The sequence below is a fragment of the Sorex fumeus genome, unplaced genomic scaffold, assembly GCF_029834395.1.
Source record: "Sorex fumeus unplaced genomic scaffold, SorFum_2.1 ptg000033l, whole genome shotgun sequence".
Taxonomy (NCBI): Eukaryota; Metazoa; Chordata; class Mammalia; order Eulipotyphla; family Soricidae; genus Sorex; species Sorex fumeus.
Window position 1 is genome coordinate 20,226,090 of NW_026606090.1, and position 26,794 is coordinate 20,252,883.

The following is a 26,794-nucleotide window of genomic DNA, read 5'->3' on the forward strand; positions in this document are numbered from 1 at the left end:
AATTCATGATCCCAGAAGGAACAACTGTAGAATTTTTCCAAAAAATTAAGGCATAATAAAACAATAGAGAAGGATAACATTACAAAATTAATATAGAAACTCTGCTCACTGACCACCTAGCAGGTGATACCACTCTCTAGCCTCCACACCTAACCTCTGACATTCCTACGGGTCCATTTCCAAAACTCCTCATCAAATCTACACTGCTCACAGTTAGATGTTGCATCATTGAATGAAGACAGACGGGTAAGGAAGATAGTAGATCTCAGTACAATTCCTCGGAGAGTCTCATGGGGACTAACTACAAAGAATCATCTTCAGCACAGCAGAAGTACCAAAACTTCACTGATCCAGACCATAGATCCTAAAGTGTGTAGATAGGCGGCTGCATGACACCTCCTCCAATTTGTCAATACTGAAATGTCAGTAGGAGCACTGCAAATTATGTGGAAAGTTGCATAGAAGCCAACTAAATTTAACAGACAAAAACAAAACCACTGAAGGCTCAGTTAGCAACAAACAACTTTATAAATCCACAGACAAGGACTTAACAATCCCATGGTGAGATACAACAATTTTTCACTATTTTCTTTTACTGAAATATTTTTGATCATTTCTTTAGCCATGCAGTTGCAACAAGCAGTATATAGTAAATTAGCCTGTGTGCCTGCTAAGGTGAGGGTAGTTTGGTAAATGAGGACAGTAGTGGAGGGAGGGTCACTTTGGTGATATGCTTGGTGACAAACATCAACAGCTTGTAACAACTGTAATCTGAACAACTTTGTGAAGTGTGGTGTTTAAATAAAGTATCTTATGTACATTAAAAAAAGAAATAGAGCATTCAGCCTAAGAGAAGGACTACATGGAGGGCGGGATCCACAGATCCGGAAGGGGAAAAAAAAAAAACAGGTTCCAAAAAGAGCCGAGATCATCGGGAAGTCCCAGATGGGGTAGGTACCGCATCCTGCCTCCCCCAGATGGAACCCCGGTGACCAGAAGCCTCTACAAGCACAGCTCGAGTATGCGGGAACTAGGACTTTTCCTCAAATCTGCCGGGACTACAACTCCCAGGTAACCTCAGATTCCGGAAGTCACGCCCACAGCCCGCCCCCCAGCGCCATCTTTACAGCATTCAGCCAAAGAGAAGGACTACATGGAGGGCGGGATCCACAGATCCCGAAGGAAAAAAAAAAAAAACAGGTTCCAAAAAGAGCCGAGATCATCGGAAAGTCCCAGATGGGGTAGGTACCGCATCCCGCCTCCCCCAGATGGAACCCCGGTGACCAGAAGCCTCTACAAGCACAGCTCAAGTATGCGGGAACTAGGACTTTTCCTCAAAACCGCGCGGACGCTTATACGGCTGCTCGACGTCTTTCTATATACAAAGTGATCCATGGGAAGTAAACCACCCAACGTTTCTCTCTGAAAATCATAGTTAAGTTTGGAGCACAGCCACAGCCCCAGAAACACAAGGACTTAATGCATAACCCAGAAGCTTGGAGCAGAAAAGTGAATGGGCTACGCGTTAATCCAGGCCATCATGACTGTCCAGAGGGGAAAGGGTGTTGCCCCATTCGCCCTCTCCTCTCTGGAAAGAAAGATGGCGGCCACATGGGATCCTTGTGGACAGCAGGCATGAGCCGGGGGAGTGGGGGCGACTAAAACCTCATGGGAAGGGGGGCATTCCGGTCCATCCTTCACGCCCTACTGAGGTCACCAGTTGCCCCCCGCAAGCGGCTCTCCAGCACGGCCACGGCCCCAGAAGCACAAGGACTTAATGCAGAACCCGGCAGCTTGGAGCAGAAAAGTGAACGGACTATGCGTTAATCCAGGCCATCATGTCTGTCCGGAGGGGAAAGGGTGTTGCCCCATTCGCCCTCTCCTCTCTGGAAAGAAAGATGGCGGCCACATGGGAGCCTTGTGGACAGCAGGCATGAGCCGGGGGAGTGGGGGCGACTAAAACCTCATGGGAAGGGGGGCGTTTCGGTCCGCCCTTCACGCCCTACCGAGGCCACCAGTTGCCCCCCATGAGCGGCTCTCCAGCACGGCCACGACTCCAGAGCACAGAAACCAATTTCTTAACTATCTGACTTTCAGTAGAAATACTTCCAGGGTCAATAAGTAAAATAGCAGAAATCCAAAACCAACATTTAATTCTTGAACCCAGCTGTAGAAAGCAAATCACTTCACAATGCTTTTTCAGCATGTCTGATTTGGGGGGGGGGGGTAAACTCTAAATAATAGTGGTGAATATTTTATTGAAACAATGAATCTAATCAAAGCAGATAGAGTGTTAACTAGAATTCATCTGCCCCACAGGGACGGGGAGGGGTGGGGGGTGGAGTTTTATTGGGGTTCTTCATGGTAAAAAATAAGTATTGGTAAAGGGAAATGTGTTTGATATTTGCATGACTGAGACCTAAACCTGAAAGCTTTGTAACCTTTCCCACGGTGATTCAATAAATAAATTAAAAAAAATCACTTTAAAATATTTCAATATTAAAAAAAAACTATGTAATACATAAAAAAAAAAGAAAGAAATAATTGATAAGAATTTTCTAGTGTTGAAGAATACAGGCACACAGATTGAAGAAACCAAAAGGAGGGTCCCAGGAAAAATAGACTCAAATAAAAAGGCTCTAAGACACATTATGCTCAAAATGACAAAATTAAAGATAGAGACAAAAAGTGAAAGCAGCAGTATAAAAAAAGAATTTACATTCAAATGAAAATCCATATTCGTAGCATATCTATCAAGTGAGACTCTATGAACCAGAAGAGAATGGAAGGATATAGTACAAATTCTCAATGAAATGAAATGAACATGTCACCACAAGGTATCACAACATGATACATCAAAGTTATCAAATTCATATCTGAGGGAACAATATGTATTTGGGAACTGGCAACTGCTTAGGGAATTTACAGACTTGAAACCAGACTTGTAAGAAGCTTCTTTAAAGAAAAGACAAATTTCTCAGCACTTGGCATTGCACATGGTACTCATTCATGACTCTTGTGGTTGCCTTCTACTAAATTAAGCAAGGTTTGCTTATTCCTGTCCAGCTGAGGGATTGTTTACATTCACAATAAGAATTAACATTTCATTTATATTTAACATTATATATCTGATTAGGTAGGGGTTTTTTATATCTAAAAAGATTTTTATTACAACATTTTACTTATTATTGTGGACTCAAGCATATCAATAGTATTTTTGAACATAAATCTAATATTCTTTTTCTTCAAATAAAACTTACTTCTTTTGCTTCTATAGACCTATTAATATTGTCCCCTCATGTCTTCCTTATCTCTCCTCACTATTATTAAATTTTACATTTGTAGAATTATTTTTATATAAATATAAGTGTATTAGCACAGAATAATCCATAATATTAAGTTTTAACTTAGATAATTAAAAACTATCTTTTTAAAAATATTTTACTTTATAAATTTATCATTAATTAGCAATTTTGTGGAATTCTAGAGATTAGCTATATTCACCTATGTTTGTAGATGTTACTACTTCCATGGATAAAGAGAGATCTATCCCAAATACAAAATATAAAATTTAAAAAAGAAGCATAATAAATGGAAAACAAATGGGCACCACTTCATCAGAACTGAAGATATTGTCTACATAATTGAGTTCACATGGGTGGGTAGGGATGAAAGGGGTTCTTGTGCTCCTGGAGGTGGAAATGGGCTCTCTGGTGATGAGTGTTGTTTTTTAATGATATCACTTGATAACTTGATATCCCGTTACTCATTGATTTGCTAGAGCAGACACCAGTACCGTCTCCATTCATCCCTGTTGCGTGCTAGCGTAGCCCAATGGCATCTGCTCATTCTAGGATCATGAACAGTCTCAAACTGATCGCTCAGGGTCTTGACAAAGAAGTCTGACCATCCGGTAGGTGGGCGGCCAAGTGATCTTTTGATGTCCCGTGGAATCCAGTCGGTAATGGCTCTAGTCCAGCGGTCGTCTTCAAATCTCATTACGTGTCCAGTCCATCTGATTTTCAATGCCTAGGCAAATGGGACAGCGTCCTTGATTCTTGAGCATTGACGGAGGTCGGAACTCCAGATTCTTTCTCTCATTTGAGTGAAGCATGATACTCCAAGCATAGCTCTTTCAATTCCTCTTTGAGAGATCTGAATAGCGTTCTCATCATGTTTTCGTAGGGCCCAGGTCTCTGAGGCATATGTTAATGCAGGAAGAACAGTGGAATCAAAGAGATGTGCTTGGAGCTGGAGGTACTTCGTCCTTTTAGCTATTTCTTTGACGCTCTTGAAGGCATTCCAAGCCGCTCTCTTTCTCCTGCGCAACTCAGGTGCCAGGTCATTCATCATGTTGACTTCTCAACCTAGGTACACATAACTGTTGCATTAAGAGATGGTCATTCCATTGAGAGTGAATGGAACGTCAGGAACAAGACTGTTTCTCATGAACATTGTCTTTGTGAGATTCAGCTGTAATCCGACCTTTCCACACTCACGGTCAAAGTCGGCCAGCATTTGTGTTGCTTGGCTAATGTTTGGTGTTATTAGAACAATGTCATCATTAAAGAGGAGATGGTGTATTTGCCGACCATCTATCTTCACTCCCATTCCTTCCCATTCCAGTCATCTCATGATGTTCTCGAGGGTGGCACTGAAGAGTTTCGGTGAAATGGTATCACCCTGCCGAACCCCTCTCTTAACATCAACGATCACTTCTTTGTAGAATGGTGAGATCCTGGTAGTGAATCCGTAATACAGCTCACAGAGGATCCTGATGTATTGAGTTTGAACACCCTGATTGGCTAGGGCTTCAATGACTGCTTCCGTCTCAACAGAATCAAAAGCCTTCTTTAAATCAATCATTGAATGATATATTTATGAAAATATGATTAACAGTATTGAAAATCCAAGCATATCAATAAAAATGATTTTTAAAATATAAATATGATTATTTAAGTAAAAATACAAGAAAAAAACATATTTGAGCACTCAAATTGTTTCTCATTTATATAATTTAACACATTAAAAACAATTGATATCAAAGCATTTATATAATCATTTATATAATTTAAGACATTAGAAACATTTGCTATCAAAGCATTATCAAATGATATAGTCTGCCTTGTTATTAAGAGATTGAAACATTTTAGATGATTACTTCATATGTAAATAGTATGTTAAAGCAGCAGAAACAGCAAAATAACAAGATAAGTGAGTTAAAGTCAGTCAAAGTTTTTGGTTATGAGAACAAAGAGTTGAATGTATGAGAAGAGAGTAGAGTTTTGATGTTTTATTTATTTGACCTTTCAATAGTAATTGAATAGCAACTATAATAAAAAATATCTTTGTAAATAATTAAACATACATCCTTAAAATTATAGAAAATATTATGTTGAAAAAAAAGAGTTAAGAAAAGTTTCACTTACCAAATCCTTTTCCACTATAATATGAATTTCTACATAAATAGGTAATAATTTTGAAAACATTTTTTTCTGAAATAAAATAGATATATCAAATGTTATATTTGGATTTTGAGCAAATAAATGACATTTTAAAAGTATAAAAATATTATTACAAGAATTAAAACATAAAAATTAATTGAAAATTTTAAAAAATCATTAAAAATGTTTGTGTTTAATGAACCATAGTAATCTTGCTAGAGTAATGTAGGAGATTAGGTCTTCTCTATTTATAATAAATGAGTATATATATGACGATGAAGTTCATTTACATTTATAGCAAATTTTTTATGAACTGTTTCACTAAAGAATTTATAATATCAACTGTGGCACATCTTTAAGTCACATCAATAGTTACATATTACAAATCTTTAGCACATTACCAAAGCCAGAAAATTCAGTTATGTATTTTCCTGCCTTTTTCTTTCTTTTTTGTTTTCCCCATTTTGAGTCATATCTAATGATGCACAGGGTTTACTCCTAGCTCTGTACTCAGGAATTACTCCTGGCGGTGCTCAGGGGGACTGTGTGGGGTGTGGGGATTGAACCCGGGTCTGCCACATGCAAGGCAAACGTCCTACCCACAGTATCATCTCTCCAGTCCCACCTGCCATTTTCAATGCATTTATTTCTGTCACTTTCCCTATATTCATTTATAAATCAAACTATATTGCAAACAAGTTACATAACTATTCAATTAACACAAAAATCTCCCTTTTGAATCTCTTTAAAGTCATAACGACCTCCAACAATACCAATGTATACTAGTTTGTAAACAATTATTACTTGATCTAACAACTTATAAGACATTTTTTAAAAGATGATGCCAATTTCATTTGAACCAACAGTGTTCAAAATATCCAGTTTTTCTACCAACTGTGTTTTGTTTTCACTGCATTTTTAAAATTTTAACTGGGCTGGAGCGATAGCACAGTGGGTAGGGCGTTCGCCTTACAAGCGGCCAACATGGCCGACCCGAGTTCGATTCCTCCGCCCCTCTCGGAGAGCCCGGCAAGCTACCGAGAGTATTCGATATGCCAGACACAGTAACAACAAAGTCTCCAATGGAGACGTTACTGGGCCCGCTCGAACAAATCGACGATCAACGGGAGGGCCTTTACCTTTTAACTGTTCCAATAAATAGTGATACTACCTGATAGTTGACTTAATTTGCATTGATAAATGTCAGTAATAATGGATATATTGTTAGACTTAATTTTGTTTTTTTTTGCTGTCATTTGTATAATTCTTTAGAATTATCTGTTTTTATTTTATTTTTAAATGTTAATTTAAAAAGCTTTATATACTTTTTATAGAGATTACTTGTCAAATTCTTTCACTTAGTAGTTTGGCCTTAAGTATTTTCATGGGTTTTGTTTGCAGAAAAATATTTATTTTTTAAAAAAGCCCAATTCATCTATTTTTATAGATAATACTTTTGATATTATGTCTAAAAATATATTTCTAAAAGAATTTTCTTATGTATCTTTTAAGATATCATCTAATACTTTATGTATTAATTAGTTATCAACTTTGAGCTAATTTTTATATATAGCTACAGTATTAAAATTTAAGTAAAGGTTCATTTATTGGATATTCAATTATGTAGATACATTGATATTTAATTATTCCAGCCCCCATATTGAAGATACCTTTTCTTCATTGAAAAACTTTTTCTTCTTTTATATTAATTTATTTATTTTGAATACCCATCCCTCCACCAGTGACCATTTCCCACAACCACGGGTCCCAGTATCCCTCCCACCGCCCACCCCTCCCATCCCACCCTGCCTCTGTGGCAGGGCATTCCCTTTTATTCTCTCTCTCCTATTGGGTTTTGTGGTTTGTATCAGAGTTAAGCCCGATTTTCAGGGAGAAACGTTGTATGATTTACTTTCCATTGATCACTTTGTATATAGGGTAATGTCGCACAGCCACTTATGCAGTTGCACGATTTGGATTAAAGGTCCTGGTTCCCACATACTTGAGCTATGCTTGTAGAGGCTCATGGTCACCGGGGTTCCATCTGGAGGAGGCGGGTTGTGGCACTTACCCCATCTGGGACTTCCCGGTGATCTCGGCTCTTTTTGGGACCTGGTGCATTCTCCGGGAGCTGTGGAGCCACCCAGCGTCCTTTCTTCTCTCAAAAAAACTTTTATTTCATGTAGACTTATTTCTGAGTTCTCTATTATGCTCCACTATTTAAAGCATTTTGCCCTCCATCAATACCACAGTCCTCTTAAGATAATAATATAATATATTTTGAGCTCAAATACTAAGATTACACCTAGTTCTCTATTATTTTAACTTCATCAGTTCTTTTGATATTCTATGTGCCATTGAGATCAAACATCTATTTTCATAAATGTTCTACATTACTTTAAGAATTTAGTTAAAGCTGAATGCATTGCAAGAAACGAAATAATTATTTTGCTGAGTTTTATAATCATGTCTTTCTACATATTTGTCCTCTTTGGCTTATTATATCTGCATTTTTTAGTTTTAAATACATAAAATCAATACATGTTTTACTATGCATTTACCTACAATATTTGGGATATCTCTCACCCCACCCCATAATGTGTTGAAACACAAATTTTAGTGTTTTTGCAGTTGGATGTTAGTAGATCACACCTTCATAAATGGCTTTAGAAATTATTTGCTTGCAGAGGAGGGTAGAGTCTGGAGTCATATATGGATGTGATCCAGGCTTACTTCTGGCTCTGGATTCAGGATTCCTCCTGGCAGAGAAAACTGGGAACAATTGTGTGGTGTGTGTGTGTGTGTGTGTTTTAATGTAGGAGCACTACTATATTTTTAAGCTATTAATTAAGCTGATTGAAGTGGACATGAACTCCACACTGCTTTTAAAAAAAATTTTTAATTGAATATCAGTGAGATAGACCATTAAAAAGTGTTCCCGCAGTATCATGGGAAGGGGGGCAGTATCAGCTCGTCCTTCACGCCCTACCGAGGTCAGGAGTTGCCCCCCACGAGTGGCTCTCCGGCACAGCCATAACACCAGATGCACAGAAACCAATCTCCTAATGATCTGGCTCTTCGCAGAAATCCAAAATCATAATATGACTTTATATGATTTTCATACCAGCTATAGAAAACAAAGTATTTCACAATGCCTTTTCAGCAATTCTGATTGTTGAGGGGGAAATTCTAAACAATAATTATGCATCTTTTGTTGAAATAATGTAATCAATGTAAAGAAGAGTTAAGTAGAAATCATCTGCCTCACAGGCATTGGGAGGGGTGGGAGGGGGGTATATTGGGGTTCTTGGTGGTGAAAAATGAGTACTGGTCAAGGGAAAGGTGTTTGATCATTGTATGACCGAGACTTAAACCTGAAAGCTTTGTAACTTTTCCGACAGTGATTCAATAAATAAGTATAAGAAGAAAAATAAATAAATAAAATTATGAAAAATAAATAAATAAAATTATGGGAAAAAAAAGTAAGGTGGAGTTCATGCCCAATTCAATCAGCTAACCAGTGGCTGAATAAATAGCAGTACTCTTACATAAAGCAAAACAAAAAAAAGTGTTCATAATTGTGCTTCAGTCATACAATGATCCAGCACCCATCCTTCCACCCAGGTACATTACCCACCACTAATGTCCCCTATTCCCCTCCTGCCATGCCCCAACACCCCATCCCCCATCCCCAGCCTCTCTCTAAGGGAGGCACTTTCCTTCTTGTTCTCTCTCTCCTTTTCCTTTTGTGCATTATCATTAGCAATATAGGTGCTAAGAAGTTAAAGTTTTTGTTCAGGGCATGTGGTACTTTTATCGGGATGGTAAGGCTGAAGTAGCTTTCCAACTGGGTGGAAGCTTTGGGGGGGTGGATGTGACTGCCAAGGCTTCCGGAAATATAGGGAGGTACAGGGAGGTAGCCCATCCCGACCCCAAGAAAAGTCACAAAACCCACATACCAGAATTTTCTGTGAGATCCATCCCGAGATGGTGGAATCAGTCCAGGTGTATAGTGATGACTGGGTTTTAGAAGCAAGCAGCTGCCAAAGGTTCTGCTTGGGTGTGCACCAAGCTGACATGGCCCCCTCCGATTTACCCCCGTCTGTTCAGGCTTGTGCAGATCCAAAATTCACTGTGACTTTTGATCTCTTTCAAGATTTATTTATGGGTCTCTGAAGCAAAGTCAGTAGTAGAGCTTACATGGTGGCGCTGGAGTTGGTTTGTGGGGGTGACTGCCAAAGGTTTCGGGAGTATTGGAAAGTGGGGGGAAGTAATCTATCCCAACTCCAGGAAAGCCTGGAGATTTCAGTCACAGAACCTGTATACTCGAGTTTTTAGCAGATTGCATCTTGCTGAGATCCATCCTGAGATGATGGAATCAGGCCAGGGTTATGGTGGTGATTTTGGATTGTGGAAGAAAGCAACTGCCAGGGGCACTGCTTAGGTGGGCTCCAGGCTGACCCATCCCCCTCGGCTTTACCCAGGTCTGTTCAGTCATGCCCAGGTCCAAAATTCACTACAGCTTTTTATCTCTTTCAAGATTTATTTATGGGTCTCTGAAATAAGGCCAATAAATGAACTTGTATAGTTGTATAGCTGAGCCAGAAGTGGTTTGTGGGCTGGCTCCCACATATCTAACTTTTGACTATTTAATTTCTTTTGGTAAACTTGGCCCCAGGTTGTTGGGGTCCAGCCAAAGGCACTTTTGGGGTATCAGGAAGCCTGAAGGCACCATCAGGCTGCTGATGCATTTGCCCCGCAGGTACAGGTTGACCTGCTAGCCTCACCATACCCCCAGTGTGTGCGTGTTAGAGAGAGAGAGAAGAGAGAGAGAGAGAGAGAGAGAGAGAGAGAGAGAGAGAGAGAGAGAGAGAGAGACTAGCTCACTAGCTTTACATCATATGAGGACTTAGAAAATGACAGTCTTCTACAAACTAGGAATAGAATATGTACTAAAAATCAAAACATATCCAAAGAATGTTAGTCTCCACAATGGTAAAAAATAAATGTTTTTTAAACCACATAATCTAAGGCAATTTAAATATCTGCCCAAACTAAGACATTGTCTATTTCATATTTTTATTATTGTAAATAAACTATTTTGACTATGTTTTTACAGATTCATTGGTAATCAAAAGAAATTCTATTCATTTTTGTATGTTTGGCATCTTGTGAATTTGTTGATTGTACTTGTTTTAGAAGTAACTTTGACTACTCCAATATATGATATTATCAATTAAATAATATGCATTCAGGGACAAGGAGATAGAAAACAGGATTGGGCACACACCTTCTATGAACTAACTAGCTCAAGGTGGATCCCCAGAACAATATACCCTTAGTACCAGGTTTTTATTTTTTCTGGTGCCCTTGAGTAGCAGGGGATCCAAGCAGTAACCCATTCATCCTCCTGCACTGCTGAATAGAGCAGGGCTGTAAGTGATGACATGGACTCTAAGTAATGTTTGAAGATCCTGCCCCCACCAAAAGCAGTCACACTTTAAAGACATACAGAATGGTGAAAAATGAACTAAAATCCCTGTAAATTACTGTCTTATATGTAAACAGCCATGAAAATAAAATAACAGAAAGTGAGCAGATGGAAAAGGAAACCTAGAACATTCAAAGAAGTAATGGTCAAATATTTCCCAAATTTGATCAATATGACTAATCTACACTTTCAATAATATATAAATGGATAAAATTATTTATGCAAAGATAAATAAAACTTCTATACGACAAAGACAAGAAGAAGATTTTGTAAGAAGTAATGAACAAACTTCATCATGCTTTATCATAGAAATGTTGAAAATGATGGAAGATAAATTTATCCAAGAATTACATCTCCTATTTAAAAACAGGTCCAAATAGTTAAAGAATACACTAGATTATTATCTCTAAAAATATGTATTCTAGCAGTATGTTAGTATAAAAATATTCACAGTCACGGTCCTCCTGTTGTTCATCGATTTGCTCAAGTGGGCCCAGTAACATTGTGAGACTTGTTAGTGTGTTTGACATATTGAATACGTCACAGGGAGCTTGCCAGACTTTGCCATGTGGGCAAGATAATCTCGGTAGCTTGCTGGGCTCTTCGAGAGGGGCGGAGGAATCGAACTCGGGTTGGCCATGTTGGCTTCATGCAAGGCAAATGCCCTACCCTCTGTGCTATTGCTCCAGCCAATAAAAATATTCAAAGTAATTACATCAGTGAAATTATAACTAACATTTGTTCTATAATGCCTGTTACAATTTCATTCATATGCTTTTGCTTGATAAGTAAATACATCATAGAATAAGTTTTAAATACACTATTTAAACATGGGCTGGAGCGATAGCACAGTGGTAGGGCGTTTGCCTTGCAACATGGCCAACCCGAGTTCGATTCCTCTGTCCCTCTCGGAGAGCCCGGCAAGCTACCAAGAGTATCTCGCCCACACGGCAGAGCCTGGAAAGCTACCCGTGATGTATTCAACATGCCAAACATAGTAACAACAAAGTCTCCAATGGAGACGTTACTGGGCCCGCTCGAGCAAATCGATGAACAACAGGAGGAGAGTGATTTAAACATATTTTATATAAACTTTAATAAATAAAAGAAAACATCCAGTTTAAAATTTCTATGCAATAGCTAAGTAATTTGTTTTAAGTACTAAAATAATTCTTTAGAAGAAATGTTTTGTGTCATAATATAAGAATTTTCACAATTACCTGTGAACTTAAAAAAACTTCAGAGGACTGATTTTTATGCCAGATATTGCTGTAATTTCCTGCTAATATTGAATTATCTGCATTGTCACTTTTCACTTGATAAATTATATGCTCAAATCTTGCCGAAGATTCCAGTGGTTCAATTCCATAACTGATATTTTCTAATTGAATGAGTCCCCTAGTGTTTAAAAGGAAAACTATATAAATCCTGCAAGTAGGCTTACAAACAAATGTGGAAAATCATAAAATAACACAAACAGATATTTTACACACTTTATGTTTCTATTTTTCTTGTTAATTATTAATAATCACTGCATATGCCTTGGTTTTTCCCACATTTTCAAGAACTAAACATAATAGTTTTGATTCCTGTACAGTACTCAAATTTATTGCACATTTATTCATTAAGAGACCTCATTTGTACTGGGGACTAAAGTATTTGTTAAGAACAAGGATTCTGTCAGAGAAGTTAGACTAAGGGAAAGCAGGTGTATAGTATAAATAAATATCTAAGGTAAAGGTAAAGGCCCTCCCGTTGATCGTCGATTTGCTCGAGCGGGCCCAGTAACGTCTCCATTGGAGACTTTGTTGTTACTGTGTCTGGCATATCGAATACTCTCGGTAGCTTGCCGGGCTCTCCGAGAGGGGCAGAGGAATCGAACTCGGGTCGGCCATGTTGGACGCTTGTAAGGCGAATGCCCTACCCGCTGTGCTATCGCTCCAAATATCTAAAGAGGATGCTATTAATTATACTTCAGAAATTCCATTTTGAGTAGATTCTATAAACAAAACCAAAATAAAGCTGAGCTAGTTTGTTTTTCAGTTCTGGATGCATCTTCCTCAGTAAAGTTAGCAATTTATTCCTTTCAGCATCTTTGATGGAAATAAATTTCCCCTCCTTTGCCACTATAGGAATACTTTCTATAGTTGCTGTATAAATGATACTGAGTACAATTGAAGTGAGAGCATGCAATATCATGCAATATCATTCTATTGTCTTTAAATGTCTAATAAATTTAATTCTCATAGCATTTGTGATAATTTAAAGACAATAAAATAATATTTGAGAAGATTTTCTAATTTTTCCTTTACTGAAACATCCTGTCTGCATTTATTTTATAAAATAACATGTCAACAAAGATTTCCTAATTTCCATTGAATAGACATTCTAGGTTTAGCTACTCATATAAATATTGAAAAATTAAGAATTTCTTTAAAAAAACTAAAAAAAGAATTTCTTAAAGAAAATTTTTAGATTTAGATTTCTATTGAACATTACTAGATTTGTATCTGTTCATCCCTAAATTCCACTGATAGTTATATCCCAAGTCTTCCCTTATAAATATTATCTGGAATTTCATATATTACCTGAGTCCAGAACAGATGTTGATTGTTGCAACTGAATTTGGGAAATCTGCAATATAGCCTTGGTAAGTGCAATGTGTCTATAGAAATATAAACAAATTAATTTTAAATGATGTTTTCAAACAATCTAGATTCAATATTAAAGGTGTTAAAAAATAATGAGACCCTGTGCCATAAATATTTATTAGTGCATATTTTAGTGTTTCAGGGAAAATAGGTGCCTGTGAGAGTTTTCTCAGTCTGGCCTTTCCATATATTATATGCTGATATAACATTCTACCACATATCATATTAGAGTTGAAAAGAATAAAATATTGGAGCGATAGCACAGCGGGTAGGGCGTTCGCCTTACACGCGGCCAACATGGCCGACCCGAGTTCGATTCCTCCGCCCCTCTCGGAGAGCCCGGCAAGCTACCAAGAGTATTCGATATGCCAAACACAGTAACAACAAAGTCTCCAATGGAGACGTTACTGGGCCCGCTCGAGCAAATCAACGATCAACGGGAGGGCCCTTTTAATTAAACTTTGAATATCTGCAGAGCCTGGCAAGCTACCCGTGATGTATTCAATATGCCAAACACAGTAACAACAAAGTCTCCAGTGGAGACGTTACTGGGCCCGCTCGAGCAGCTCGATGAACAACGGGAGGACAGTGACAGTGTTTTGAATATGTAGCAAACATATTCCGATGGTAATGCTGTAATCATATCAATAAAGAAACATTTAAATAGTGAAAATACCTAAGATGTTTCACTCTTACCTTAAAATATCTCGATTCAGAATGCAAATATCCAGTTTCATTATACGTATACACCAAAAAGTTATTGGATAAGAATGCACTAAAAATAGTAAAAATTAAAAGATAGCCAAATTATGAATTTGTTTTTGTTTTCAATTAAAATAATTTAGTATGATATAGACTTTAAAATAATAAAATGAGTGTTAACTTTACAAAATGTGTTAAATAAGATGATTTAATGAGAGTGATTTTAATAGAACATAATCTAAATTAATAGACTTGATACCAATGTTTAGATTTTTATCAACCCACAAATACATGGTGAATACTCAAATGTCTGTGTTTGCCAAAAATTTTGTTCAAAAGATTTTTGTGAATTCTTACCATTACAATTCTTCTAGGCACTGCAATTCTGATCTTCACCAGAGTTAATCACACATACTGCTGGCATGTTAGATGATAATAAGGCCTAGGTTCGGGAGGTTAGTAGTAACATAGATATGATGGTACAGAATAGATCGTTGAACAGATGATATAAGAATTGAAAACAAGACACTTAAATTTGAACAGAAATATTAGTAGGAGTAGAAAAAAAAGCAGAGACCCTGAGCAGAAATATGTTTGCCTATATAGATTATTGCTACAAGAAATCTGTCTGGATAGATGTATATGGATTTAAAATTAAAAAAAGTAGTAAGAAGAACTATTGCAGAGATACAAAGCCATTAGAAAATTCTGAGAAGATAAATAACAGAACCAGCCAACATTTTTTAAAAATTAAAGTATGAATATAGAGAATTATCTGTGAAGTAAAAATATCCTGAGTGTCTAGATATCAGAGAATATATGATTTTCACAGTTATCACAGTCATAATTATCAGGGAAGATATGGTTGAAATAGGACATAGAAATTCCAATGCATTTTTTTAAATTGTATTTAATTTTATTTTGGGCATTTTGAGTCACTCCCGAAAAAGCTCTAGGATTGCTCCTAGCTCTGCACTCAAGAATTACTCCTAGCAGTGCTCAGGGACCATATGGGATGCTGGGGATGGAACCTGGTTGGCATGTGCAAGGCAACCATCCTACCCACTGTACTAGCATTCTGGTCTTCCAGTGTACTTCGGAAGCAGCACACAAGGAATTCAAATGCTTGTGTGTGTGTGTGACTGGAGTGATAGCACAGAAGTAGGGCATTTGCCTTGCGCGCAGCCAGTCTGGCTGAGCCAGGTTCGATTCCTCCGCCCCTCTCGGAGAGCCTGGCAAGCTACGAGAGTATTCAATATGTCAAACACAGTAACAAGAAGTCTCACAATGGAGATGTTACTGGGACCGCTCGAGCAAATCGATGAACAACAGGAGGACAGTGGACAGACAGTGTGTGTGTGAGGATATATCGCCCTCACGGCAAAGCCTAGCAAGCTGCCGGTGACTTATTCAATATGCCAAACACAGTAACAATTGTCACAATGGAGATGTTACTGGGCCCGCTCAACCAAATCAATGAACAATGGGAGGACAGTGACAGTGACAGTGTGTGTGTGTGTGTGTGTGTGTGCGTGTGTGTGTGTGTGTTGAAACAAAAGAAAAATGCATCAAGAATGACTTCTGGGGACTGGAGAGATAGCACAGCGGGTAAGGCGATTGCCTTGCACACGGCCGACCTGGGTTCAATTCCCAGCATCCCATATGGTCCCCTGGGCACCGCCAGGAGCAACTCCTGAGTGCAGAACCAGGAGTAACACCTGTGCATCACCAGGTGTGATCCCCAAAAAAAAATGATTTCTGGGGCTGGTAAAACAGTACAGCAGCTAAGGTGCTTGCCTCGCATATGACAAGCATTTTCAATTTCCAGCACTACATAGAATCCTGAGAGCATCACCAGGAGTGATACCTGACTGTAAAAGTAAACCTTCAGTACCACTAGATGTGTCCCAACTACCAAAAAACAATGAATACTAAATAACTGTTCTGTGAAAACAGGCAGAAGACTGTTGTCATTTACTGAGATGATTGTGGAAAGGATAAGAATATCAGAAGCACATTTTGGACGTGTTAAGTGTGAGAATATAATAATTTTAATAAATACTTGGTTATCAGTAAATAAAGATAAACTGGTGTGGTGTCTTTTAGAGAAGAATCAAGTAGAAATATAAATTTGGAAGTGATTTATGTATTCTTTTAAGAAAATATTTAATTGAGTAAATTCAAAGATCTAAATGACCTTATTAAATAATTTGCCAAGCAAAAAAATCACTAAAAGTTATAGACAATTCTGTAGAAAAGAGGTTGGGACAATAAAGTTATCCTCAAAAGAAGAATAATAGGACTTTAGAGGAACGTGAAGATGACAAACTTTTGTTACCTTAACAACAGAATTTCCATTTACTACACTGATTTCTAGGGAAATGGTAAATTACTTGGAACTTGGAACTTCCTGTTTGAATTCAAGGTAACCCTATTCATGCGGGGTCAGTAGTAGGGTTAGTGGATGGATTTTTCTATTGCTTGGAGTTCCTGTGGCAGGTCATTGAAAAAGTTTTAAAATACAAGAGCTCCCTCTACAAGTATTACTTAAAATTACATGATAAAATACACAGATTGTAAAGCAAAAATTTTAAAAAATCAAGATTCACATCAAGACTGGGGAGAGGGCAAATCAGAAATGTAAACAGAAAGCTGTTGAAGCATGGGAAAGCAATTCTAAACATTAAACCAGGAGTTTATGGGCTTCTGGAGAGCACATGAAATGATGTTATGGACTAAACATTGATACATTATGCAATAATTTTACTATTTGTTAAAAGAATGAACACAAGTATGAAATCAGTTTTATTATATTTGATATCTATCTATGTATCTATCCATGCATCTATGTATGTATATACGTATGTATCCATCTGTCTATCCATCTATCTGTCTGTCTGTCTATCTATCTATAGGTTTGGGGTCCACATCTGAATTGCTCAGACTTAACTCCTGGCTGCTCTCAGATATAACTCCTGGTGATGTTTTAGGAGACAACAGTTGGTGCGGGGATTTGAACCCAATGCAAGCAAATCAAATGTCTTAACCTCTTATTTCTCCTGTCAACATAAAAACATTTTAGTGGTTACTGAAACACAAAAGGTTAATATGAGTTTAATGATAAGGAATTGTGTGAGATTTTAATTCTTAAGTGAGAATAACTTTTTGTAGCATTGTTCAACTACAAAGATGCAGGCAGACAAAAGGCTGTTAAGTATTTTCAAAGGTGGATAAAGTGAATAAGTATTTTATTACATTTAGATGAAATGTTGAAAACATGTAAATTACAAAAAGAAATTTGATTATTCTCTGAAATGGTGGGTGGAAATATGGATTGTTAATAAAATGGTATAAGGGTCTTATTACATAATTAAATGCTTATTTCAATGAGGCATAGGGCTGGAGCAATAGCACAGCAGTAGGGCATTTGCCTTGCACACGGCCGGCCTGGCCGAGCCAGGTTCAATTCCTCCGCCCCTCTCGGAGAGCCCGGCAAGACACCGAGAGTATTCTGCCTGCACCGCAAAGCCTGGCAAGCTACCCATGACATATTCAATATACCAAACACAGTAATAACAAGTCTCAAAATGGAGACGTTACTGGGCCCGCTTGAGCAAATCGATGAACAACAGGAGGACAGTGCTACAGTTCAATGATGCATGAGATTATTAATGTGTATATAATTGATTGTGTTTTATAATTAAAATATACCCAATGTAGTTAAGAAAAACTATACATTTTAATAATGTATCAAAGAGCATGCCACTCGTTTGTCTACATTTAATGCTAATTACACATCTGACATTTGACATATACCATATATATCTTACTTTTTTTTGAGATGCAAGGTATATGGTTTTTCATCAATTGTTATGATATAAATCACCTAAAATAAATCAAAGTAATACATATTTACTATATTAGATATATAAAGTAACACATTTTTATTTAGGTCACAAAAGACATTTTGATATTTTTATTTTATTTTTATGATTATATACCTATCTAACATTCTTTTATCAAATAGGGAGTATAAATAAAGTATTTTTGCTCCTTCATAAAATGCTTCCTTTTCATAAATAAAAGCTCTGGAGCAAAAAATTACATTGGAAGACTATACTTACATGTTAGTAGCCACATGCAAATGTAATGATATTGTTAACATTTATTTATTAGTCAATAAATAGCCATTTTTTGGTTTTACATTATTTTACAATACTTGTAGTGCTTCTACACTATAGAGTGTCAGGATACTTCCCCCATTATTCCAAGTTCCCTTCTCTCCTCCCCCAATTTCACATCCTTAGTTCACAGTTTTATTGATCATATCTCAAGTTTTTTCCATTGGGGATTGGACAATTCCTTGCTATGTTTCTTTACACTGCATACAAATGAGTTCACTTGGTTCTGTTTTGCTGATTCAGTATGACTTTCTCCAGTACCATCCAAGTTGCAGCAACCTTAATGTTTCATCTTTTCTCATAGCTGAGTAGTATTCTACAATATATATATTCCATACTTTCTTAGTCCACTGATGTGTTTCTGTGATTTTCAGAACTTGTTTATTATAAATAGTTCTCAATGAACATAAGTGTGTATACGTGCATATGGCCTTTTGGATTCATATTTTATGGGCTTCTGTTAAAGTGGAATTGCAGGCTATATGAAAGTTGTGCCCATAATTTTTTGAGACATCTCTAAATCAATATTTAAAATACAATCCCACCAGCATGACTGGAGGTCTTTATTTCTTATTTATTTTATTTACTATTTATTCATAAACTTTATGATTTATAAAGTTGTTGACAACAAAGTTTTAGACTTACAATGTCAAACTCCAATTTTACAGCTAGGCTGAGCATCCCTCCAACAATAACCCCAGATTCTGCAGCTTCGAACCTGACTCCTTACAGACATATTTATAAGTTTATTATAGTTTGGGTGCCATATTTAGAGAATGTTAATTCTAGTAGTTTTGATGTTAAAAAAAAATACTTCCCCTCTACATATCAGAATGAGCCCAAGGTCCCTAAACTAAACCTTGACCCAAAGTAAACTTCTGAATTATGCAGAAAGAAGTTGAAGAAGTTGAAAACAGAGATTTTAATTTTTTTATTTCCATCTCCTTTTCCTCTCCCTCTCTCCTCCACACTCTCTTCCTTTCTCTCTGTCTCTGTCTCTGCCACTGTCTCTGTCTCTTTGTTTTTTCCTCTCTGTTTCATGCAGTCTTCATTTACACTAGTTTCTGCCATAATTTGTGATTGATGATTTCAATATGATGTTTGACTTTTAAAAGTTTTCAGAAAAGTAGCTTTAATTGGGAAAATGTTTCCATGCTAAGTAGTAATTCCTAAATTATAAGCTCTCAATGCACTAATTTCTAGTTCTCTCTAAAATTTAAGGTGTTTTCTTCTTTCTTGTGTGAACTGATAGCTCTCTGAAACTTTGGCTCTATGTGAGATACACTCAGAATTAGAGCTCTCCAGAACTAGATGTGCTAAAGGAGTTGCCTTTCTTTTAGAAAATAAATCTGTGTATTACTGAAAACGCTAAAAATGGGTCCAGAATTCAGATGAAAATATCAGTGGGATTGAATTTGTTAGGACTGAGGAATTAAAGGAAGGAGTGCAGGATAATATTGTCTATATTTTGGAAGCTTAACTTATGTGTACCCCTGAAGAGGAGATGCATAGTTTGGTTAAACTATAAATTTTATGTGACAAGTTAACTGCCTGTTCATTTTATTTGAATAACCTAATTCTTTTTCTTCTAACATGTAATCTATAATAAGACACAAGATCTTAGTATACTGCTGAAATGAATAACTTTCTTGTTTGATTTCAGGAATTCTGAACAGAAAATGAATGTTACATTTGCGAAGAACCTAAAGTCATTGTAGAAGGAAAACAAGAACTGTTCATAATGAACTCTAAATTAAGCAGGTGGCCCCAACAGAACTCCAGCAGTCACAAACCTCCAGAACCCAACCATTGCCATGCTCAGGGCCAATCGTCGTAAGAGAATGATTCCACTGGAAAACCCTGGTATACAGGTTTTATGACTGAAACCTCCAAGCTCCAGAGTCGGAAATCAGTGCCCTACCGCCGCTTTCCTGTGCTTCTGGGTCCCTGGCAGTCATGCTCACAAATCGCCTCTTGACACCTTATAAGCTCATTAAAGACCCTATGAGATCCAGAGAGTGACAAATAAATCTTGGAAGAGAGCAATATGCTGCAGAGATGCCACAAGACCCCCAAATCACCATCCAGTTAAAAATTTAACTCCAACTCTAGCATCCTATTTAAAATTTTAGAATTCCTGTAGTGACATACTCTATGATCACTGATGTACCAGGAGTAGCACACCTATTGGATGAGCTGTAAAGGAGGAGGCAACTGATCTTGATATATATACATATATACACACATATACATATATCAAATATATACATGTACATGTATATATACATATATATGGATATATGGATAATTACACACACATATATGTATATATGTATATATACACATATATATACATATATCACCCAGAAGGGGGGGTGAGAGCCCTCCTCACCCCAAGGGACCCAGCTCCAGCAGCTGACCTCCACTACCCAACCACCACCACACTCCAGGCTACTTTCCACACACTCGAGCCAAGTCACATATGAGTAAATATATTCTTGGACACACTATAAGACACTCCCCACCCATTTTCCATAATTACCACACCATATTTGATGGGGTTCAGACAGTAGGTAACAAAACATAGAGGGAAATATATATATGTGTGTGTGTATATATGTGTGTGTGTATATATATATGTGTGTGTGTATATATATATGTGTGTGTATATATATATATATACATATATATATATATATATATATATATCCAGGAGAGCCCGGCAAGCTACTAAGAGTATCCCGCCTACAAGGCAGAGCCTGGCAACTACCTGTGGTGTATTTGATATGCCAAAAACAGTAATAACAGCTCTCATTCCCTTGATCATGAAAGAGCCTCCAATATGGCAGCATTGGGAAATATGAGTAAGGAGAGGCTGCTAAAATCTCAGGACTGGGATGAATAGAGACATTACTGGTGCATGCTTGAGTAAATCAATGAACAACAGGATGACAGTGATACAGTGATATACATATATACATACATATATATGTACATATATACCTAATGTCCTCCCGTTGTTCATCGATTTGCTCGAGCGGGCCCAGTAATGTCTCCATTGTGAGACTTCCTGTTACTGTGTTTGGCATACTGAATACTCTCAGTAGCTTGCCAGACTCTCTGAGAGAGGCGGAGGAATCGAACCTGGCTCAGCCAAGCTCACTGCGCACAAGGCAAATGCCCTACCGCTGTGCTATCACTCCAGCCCATATACCTAATATATGTATATATATATATATGTATACATATATATATAAAGTTCAACCTGTAACAACATATTAGTGATCTCTTATACAGAGGCTTAATGGCACCAAAGTGAAATATAACAATTTTCACAATTTTCATATACTTTCCTTTATAGAAGACTTTTTAGATCCTTTTTAGTCAAAATAATGGTGGTGGGAAGGTGTAATAATGGTGGGATTGGTATTTAAATATCAAATGCAAGAAATTATTGTGAACTTTATATAAATAAAATTTTTAAAATATTAAAAATAAATTGGGAAATGCTGAATATTTTGTATTGAAGAGCAGTGAAGAGAGTGGGCATCCTTGTATTATCCATTATATTAGAGGGAAGGCTCTCAGTTTTTCCCCATTGAGGATAATTTTTGCCAAAGGCATGTGGGTAGATGGCTTTAACTATATTGAGGAATGTCCCCTCTATATCCATTTTGGCGAGAATTTTCATCAGGAACAGCTGCTAGATCTTGTCAAATGCTTTCTCTGCACCTATTGATATGATCATATGATTTTTATCTTTTCTTTTATTGATATGATGTATTATGTTTTATCTTTTCTTTTGTTGATATGACAGATTATGTTGATTGATTTCTGAATGTTAAACCATCCTTGCATCCCCGGGATGAATCCCACTGGTCATAGTGTATGATCTTTTTGATGAATTGTTAAATTCTGTTTGCTAGTATTTTGTTGAGAATCTTCGCATCCATGTTCATCAGTGATATCTGCCTGTAGTTTTCTTGTGGTGTCTTTGTTTCCTTTTAGTATTAGAGAGATATGGGCTTCATAGAAAATGTTTGGGAGAGTTACTGTTCTTCAATTTCCTGGAAAAGCTTGAGGAGGACTGGCAGTAGGTCCTCTTTAAATGTTTGGAAAAATTCGCTAGTGAATCCATCTGGACCTGGGTTTTTGTTTTTGGAAAGACTTTTGATTACAGTTTCAATTTCCTTGATGTTAATGGGGATATTCAGGTATTCTAAAAGTACTTGATTCAGCCTTGGGAGATTATAGGAATTCAGGAGTTTATCCATTTCTTCTAGTTTTTCTTGTTTCGTGGCATACAGACTTTCAAAGTAGTCTCTGATGATCTTTTGAATTTCTTTGGTTTCTGTTGTGATATCCCCCTTTTCATTTCTGATTCGGTTTATTAGGGTTCTCTCTCTCTCTTTGTGAGTCTTGCGAGTAGTTTGTCTATCTTATTTATTTTCTTGAAGTACCAGCTCTTGTTTTCATTGATCTTTTGGATTTTTTTTTTTTGTTTCCATGTCATTGATCTCCTTCCTTCTGCCTTGTTTGGGCTTCTTTTGTTGGTCCTTTTCTAAGCTCTTGAGTTGTGAAGTGAAGTTCTTTATGTGGGCCCTTTCTGACTTCCTGAGAAATGCTTGCAGAGCTATAAATTTTCCCCTTAACACGGCTTAAGCTGCATCCTATAGGTTCTGGTAGCTCGTGCCTTCATTCTCATTTGTTTCCAGGTATCTTTTGATTTCTTCCTTGACTTCCTTCCTGATCCAGTCATTGTTCAACATTGAGTTGTTTCATTTCCAGGTGTTTGATATGGTTTTCTGCATCTATACATGACTAACTTTTTTCATCAGCACATCGTGGTGTGAGAAGAGAGTTGATATAATGTCTATCTTACTGATTCCATTGAGGTATGCTTTGTGGCCTAGCACATGGTCTATTTTGGAAAATGTTCTGAGTGCACTGGAAAATAATGTGTATTCTTTCTTTTGGGGTGTAAAGCCCTGTATAGGTCTATAAGCTCTTTCTCTTCTATTTCTTCCTTCAAAGTCAATGTTTCCTTACTGAGTTTTGTTCTTGTTGATCTATCCAGAGGTGAAAAGGCAATGTTGAAGTCTCCGGCTACTATTGTGTTGATAGCAATATCCGCCTTAAAATCGTTCAGCAGTTGTTTTAAATATTTTGCTGTTCCCTCATTAGGTACACATACATTTAAGAGTGTGATTTCTTCCTGTTGTATGTATCCCTTGATGAATAGAAAATAGCCTTAGCCATCCCTTTTAATCTTTTTCAACCTGAAATTTATGTTGTCCGATACTAATATGGCCACTCCAGCTTTTATGAGGGAGCTTTTTGCTTGCAGGATTGCTTTCCATCCTTTGAGTCTATTTTTGCTCTCATTATTCAGATAAGTTTCTTGTAGGAAGCAGAATGTTGGTTTCTGTCTCTGAATCCATTTTGCCACTCTGTGTCTCTTAATTGGTGAATTAAGACCATTGATGTTGAGAGAGATTATTATTATGGGGTTTTGTGTCATCTTTCTGTACGGGTCTGTTGTGCTTGTAGGGTTTGTCTTGTCCTATAGTAGTCCCATTTAGCCCTTCTTTTTGGTTTGGTTTTGAGTCTATTAAGTTCCTGAGCTTCTGTTTATCCAGAAAATAGTGTACTGTTCTTTTGAGTTTGAGTGAGAGTTTAGCCAGATAGAGTATTCTTGGTAAAGCATTCATTTCAGTGAGTTTTTTCACTGTATTCCACCATTGCCTTTGGGCTTGGAGGGTTTCCTCTGATAGTTCTGCTGTGAATCTAAGGGGTGCTCCTTTGTATGTGATTTCCTTTTTTGACCTTGCTGCTTGCACTATTTTCTCTTTATTGGCAGCATGTATCATTCTAATTATGATATGTCTTGGAGTGTTTTTGCTAGGGTTTCTTTTAGCTGGCACCCTTTTGGCTCCTTGAATCTGAATGGCTGCATTGTCCAGCTAAGGGAATTTTTCAGCAGTGATTTGTTTGACCATTGCTTTTTCATTGGGATTGTTTCCCTGACCTTCTGGTACTCCAATGATTCTAATTTTGTTCTTCTTTGAATCATCTCCTAGGACTCTTAGTCGCTCTAGAGCTATTTTGAGGTCTCTTGCCATTGTTTATTGTTGCTTGTTTGCTTGGTGCAGCTGATCTTCCAGCTCACTGATTCTGTCTTCAGCTATGGCCATTCTACTGTTGAGGGTACAGACTGAGTTTTTTTTTTATTTCATCTCTGGAATATTTTATTCATGACATTTATGTGCGTAGCTTTCCAATTTCTGCTCTCATTTCTTCCTGTAATTTCTCGATTGTTTCTCTCACATTACTGGATATCTGTCTGACTGTTTCATTGAGTTCATTGAACATCTTCATTACTTCATATCTGAATTATTTCTCAGAGAGGTCCTTTAGGTGAGTAGCACCTACTGAGGCTTCTGGACTCTTTTCATCATCCTTCCCACCTGGTTCTTCATGTTGGTGTAGAGGTATTGGCACTGAGATGTTACACTAGATTTCTTGGTATGGCTAATCTCCCCGCGGCCATGTGAGCTTGGCCAGCCCAAAATTAGGTCATGCCCACTTCTTCAGAAGCCATGCGCACTTTTGAAGTGGCCATGCACCCACGGGTACCTGGTGGGGGATACCAGCTGGGAGTATGCTGGGCTACCCAGGGTCCTAGAGGATATCTGGGGCACTTGCATGGAGAAAACCAAGTCCCACATTCTAATACTGGCGGGTTAACTGAGCTGGGAGGGGAAGAAGACTGGAAATGCATTTGGGGATGAACAGGAAGAGACTCAGGAATGCTGGGCGACCCAGGGTCCTAGAGGACGCCTGTGGCGATTGCGCAGAGAAAGACAAGTGCCGGGTTTGAATACTGGTTGGTTAACTGACCTGGGAGGGGAAGAAGACCAGCACAGCATTGGGGACGAACAGGAAGTGTGTAATTTTTTTAGCTAGCCATTTGTTATTGGACACAGATACTGTCCACCATGAATAGAACTGCGTTGAACATAAGCAAATTTTTCTCTGACTATATTTTTTGGCTCTTGGTGCAGATGCTATAAGGGGAATTGCTGGATCATGTGGAAACTCAATTCTGTTCATCTTTAATCCCCATTTTATGCTGTTTTTTTTTGTTGTTGTTGTTGTTTCTTGTTAATACCGTTCAAGTGCTAGAGAAGCTGGAGCTGAGTTATCACCAGGAAGCACATCAGCCACGGAAGCAGGATGCTAGGAGTGGGATGGAGGCGGGCAGACCAAGAGGCCAAGTCCTCACCCTGTCAAAGACCCAAAGATCTACACACATATTCAGGCGGGCCGCTGCCAAAGCACCCACCTAGATTCAGCACTGATCTCAGAGAAGCCAAAGAGACACTTGCAATTGATCGTCCCAGTTCAAAACATATGAAACATGCAGCTGTATATGTGGCTGTATACTACCTCCAAACTCCACAGAGCTGACAGCCCAGGAGAAACAAGAAATTTGTTAGGAAAATTGAGTAGAAGTCCAAAAAGCTCAATGAGTGAAAACAGTAATACAGAAGGCCCAACTTGCACCTCAGAAAACCATCAGGCCATAACTATAGTAACACCATTCTGAGACACATGTTTTTATAAGCAATTGAAATTAAATTAATTAGTGCCTGCTAAGGGAGCAGGCAAAACTAGGGACATGGATGGAGTTTGTAAGGACGCATTGGTGGTGGGTCTGATTTTACAACATCGAATACCTAAAATAAATGTACTGTGAAAAACTTTGTAAATCATGGTCCTTAAATAAAGTTAATTTCTAAAGCATAGAATAATGTAACATTTAAACATAAAAATATTTACAAATGCTTTAAACATCTTAGCTATTAATCCTTTGTCAGATGATCAGCGGGAAAATATTTGCTCCCAGTTTGTGAGATGTTTTCATACTCTGGTCATTATTTCTTCTGCAGTGCAGAAGCTTCTCAATTTTATCCAGTTCCAATTGTTTATTTTTGCCTTTATTTGCTGGCCCAATGGCATAGAATCAATGAATCATTAAAGAGCGCTCTAATTCGATGTCATGGTTTTTGCTATATTTTCATCAATTTATTTTATGAATTCAGGTGACATTGAGGTTGTCCACCATGAATTAACTTTCATTCATGCTGTGATAAAAATGATTTTTTTTAGATATGACTGACCCCTTTTCCCAGATTATTTTCTGAAAAGGTCTTCTTTTTCTTTTTTTTTTCTTTTTGGATCACACCCGGCGATGCACATTGATCTTTTTAAAGCAACTTAATCTGTGATGTTATTTATTTGGTTCCTAATGATTATTTGTAT

General features: G+C 37.5%; 1 protein-coding gene across 1 annotated transcript in view; it reads right to left on the reverse strand.

The window, feature by feature from the left end:
• Positions 1-26,794, reverse strand: part of LOC130026003 (disintegrin and metalloproteinase domain-containing protein 18-like) — a 124,076-nt gene that overhangs the window by 94,000 nt on the left and 3,282 nt on the right. Inside the window, 5 exon segments of the mRNA XM_056116660.1 lie at positions 5,430-5,495; positions 12,156-12,333; positions 13,524-13,600; positions 14,283-14,361; positions 18,119-18,174. Of these exon segments, the coding sequence (XP_055972635.1) occupies positions 5,430-5,495; positions 12,156-12,333; positions 13,524-13,600; positions 14,283-14,361; positions 18,119-18,174 (456 nt within the window).